General features: G+C 32.7%; 1 protein-coding gene across 1 annotated transcript in view; it reads right to left on the bottom strand.

Moving 5' to 3' along the window:
- Window positions 1-2,500, bottom strand: part of epb41l4a (erythrocyte membrane protein band 4.1 like 4A) — a 46,190-nt gene that overhangs the window by 21,847 nt on the left and 21,843 nt on the right. The window contains exons 3-5 of the mRNA XM_043231760.1: window positions 1,837-1,888; window positions 141-219; window positions 1-61 (exon numbers count right to left, since the gene is read on the bottom strand). The exon at window positions 1-61 is cut by the window's left edge and continues 37 nt beyond it. Of these exons, the coding sequence (XP_043087695.1) occupies window positions 1-61; window positions 141-219; window positions 1,837-1,888 (192 nt within the window). The remainder of the gene's footprint in view (window positions 62-140; window positions 220-1,836; window positions 1,889-2,500) is intronic.

Genomic DNA, 2,500 nt, shown 5'->3' with positions numbered 1-2,500 from the left:
GAACGGACAGGGAAGCCTTCCTTGCAAGACGTCTTGCTTCACCTGCAGGAAGAACTCATACCTGCATTTAAAAGAGCGGGATATTAATGACACGGCTCGACGACCTCATCTCTAACATCATCTGATTCATTCTCACGCACCTTGTAATTTCTTCTTTTAGCTTGCAAGGATCTTCAGCATAAAACTTCACCCCAAAGTAGAGCGTGAACGGAGGTCCGGCTGGAAAGAAGAAAACAGCCCTTTAACTTAAACACACAGAAAATAAAAATATTTGACTGCTAAAAATATTTTACTGCTTAAAAGCAAACAAAAAAAAGGAGCTAAATAAATAATTCGGCATAATCGCAGCTAATCAGAACACACGTGATTTTTAAAGTAGAGCTTTTAGACCAATGGAATTGCGCTGTGGGCGGGGCTACACAGCACTATTTGACCAATGACAAGCAAGAGACTGCAATATTAAGATTTTAACACATTAACATGGATCGGAGAGGATTAGCTGCTTGTCGTTTTATTCTGTTAAGCCTGGTTAGGACTAATCATAAAAGTAGTTGAATAAAAATGATGGAAATAAATAGACACGTAAAATAAAATTAGAAAATAAAGTGAAAATATTAAAAAAAAAAAAATTATTATAAAATAAAAATATTGTGAAATTATAACAAAATTAAATATACAAATAAATCAAAATAATAAATAAATGAAATGATAAAACAAAGTGAAACTATACAAATATCTAAATCTGTTGAAAATGTAAAAATATTCATGATGTAAGTGAATATAAATGGTAAAATAAATCAAACTAAATTATACAATAAATAAATGCGTGGAATAATTCATGAAAGTAAACATCATGAAAATAAATAAATGAACAAAGTGAAAATTTATAAATAAATGAAATGATAAAAAAGGGAAAATGTGAAAACACACAAATCTGTCGAACGAAATGATATAATAAAATATAAATGTAAAAATACAAAAAGATACGTGAATGCAAATGATAAAATAAATAAAACTAAACTGTGCAATAAATAAAATATAAAAAAAAGAAATGATAAAAATAAGCAAATCGATGAAAACAAAATAAAAATAATACATTTAAATAAAAAAATATATGAAGAAACTGTAAGTGTCTTAAAAAACAAACCTATATGAATACTGGATCATAATCTTGCCTAAAAAAATCATAATATGATATTGGCAGTATGCTATCCTGATTTGATCTGGAAAGTTGCATGTAAGCAATTATTTCCAACCAGTTTGCACAGCGTTACGCAGATTATAATTAATTAAAATTTATAATTACAGAACTTATAAATAATTAATCGAACAAGAATTATAGGTCATTTTAAGCAGCTGCACAAAACAATTACAATAAGTCTAAAACAATCTAACATAAAGTGACCAATTTACCATCCACGCCTGAACCGGATCACTTCAGATGCATTTAAAACAATAGGGTTAGCGATACATCCGGGCTGTAGAAACTGATATATAATACATTCATTTCCCACAGGAGTGAGTTACTGAATTAAACAAATGTGTTGTAAATTCTGCCCTACATTCACATCAGTAAACACGTTAATACTCCTCTTGCCGTGCAACCCAACACGCAAACATAATTGTATTCATTACTACTTATTTAGACGGGCTTAAACGCATAATTACTAGCAAATTATCATCTGAAATGCAATGCGAGTTTCATGAGGAGGCCTTCGGAGAATCATTGCGGCTCCGTCATCTCCCGCGCCGATCCATATTTAATCTCCACCGAAGACGAAGGATGACCGTTAGGTCAAAGTGTTTCGTCCCAGCGCGAAACAAACGCATACTTACTTGTCATCAAGTCTTTATGCTCCGCGAGTGTTTTCGAGGGATCGAGCCAGTACTGAAAACAAAAGAGAGGAGGTCAGATCAAAACATCAGACGCCATATTTGTCTTAGCGCACCTTTTAGCGAGACCAGTCACATGAAATGACACGGTCGCGGCAACAAACGTGTTTTTATATCAGTTTTGCGTTTGTTAACACGATGGGTTTAGCGTTGGGTTCGTGTTTCCATCACGATAGAGCTTAACGTACCTACATCGACGTGATAAAAACGTGCCAGGGCTTACGTATTGAACCTGTCTTTTAGCGCCGCTCGGTGGACATTTCTCTTTGAGACTGCGGCGAAACGTAAAAACATTAAGTGAAACGTAAAAACGCAGTTTTTTTTTTTCACAAAAAGTGCGCAGAGGTACAGTACATGTTTTTATGAGAGCTGGTTGGTGTTTGGTTTTTTTCGGCTCCTTTAAGACAACGGACCTAAAACCAGACCGAATGTACGAAACTAGGGTGAGTGTGATGACAGAATCAATCCTGTCATAAAAGCGCCATTTACTGTATAATTAATGACGGATATATATAATATATACATATATATATATATATATATATATATATATATATATATATATATATATATATATATATATATATATATACATATATATATATAT

Source organism: Puntigrus tetrazona, unplaced genomic scaffold (assembly GCF_018831695.1).
Source record: "Puntigrus tetrazona isolate hp1 unplaced genomic scaffold, ASM1883169v1 S000000401, whole genome shotgun sequence".
Lineage (NCBI taxonomy): Eukaryota > Metazoa > Chordata > Actinopteri > Cypriniformes > Cyprinidae > Puntigrus > Puntigrus tetrazona.
The sequence above is the reverse complement of the archived record's forward strand: the minus strand, read 5'-3'. Positions and strand labels throughout refer to the sequence as shown.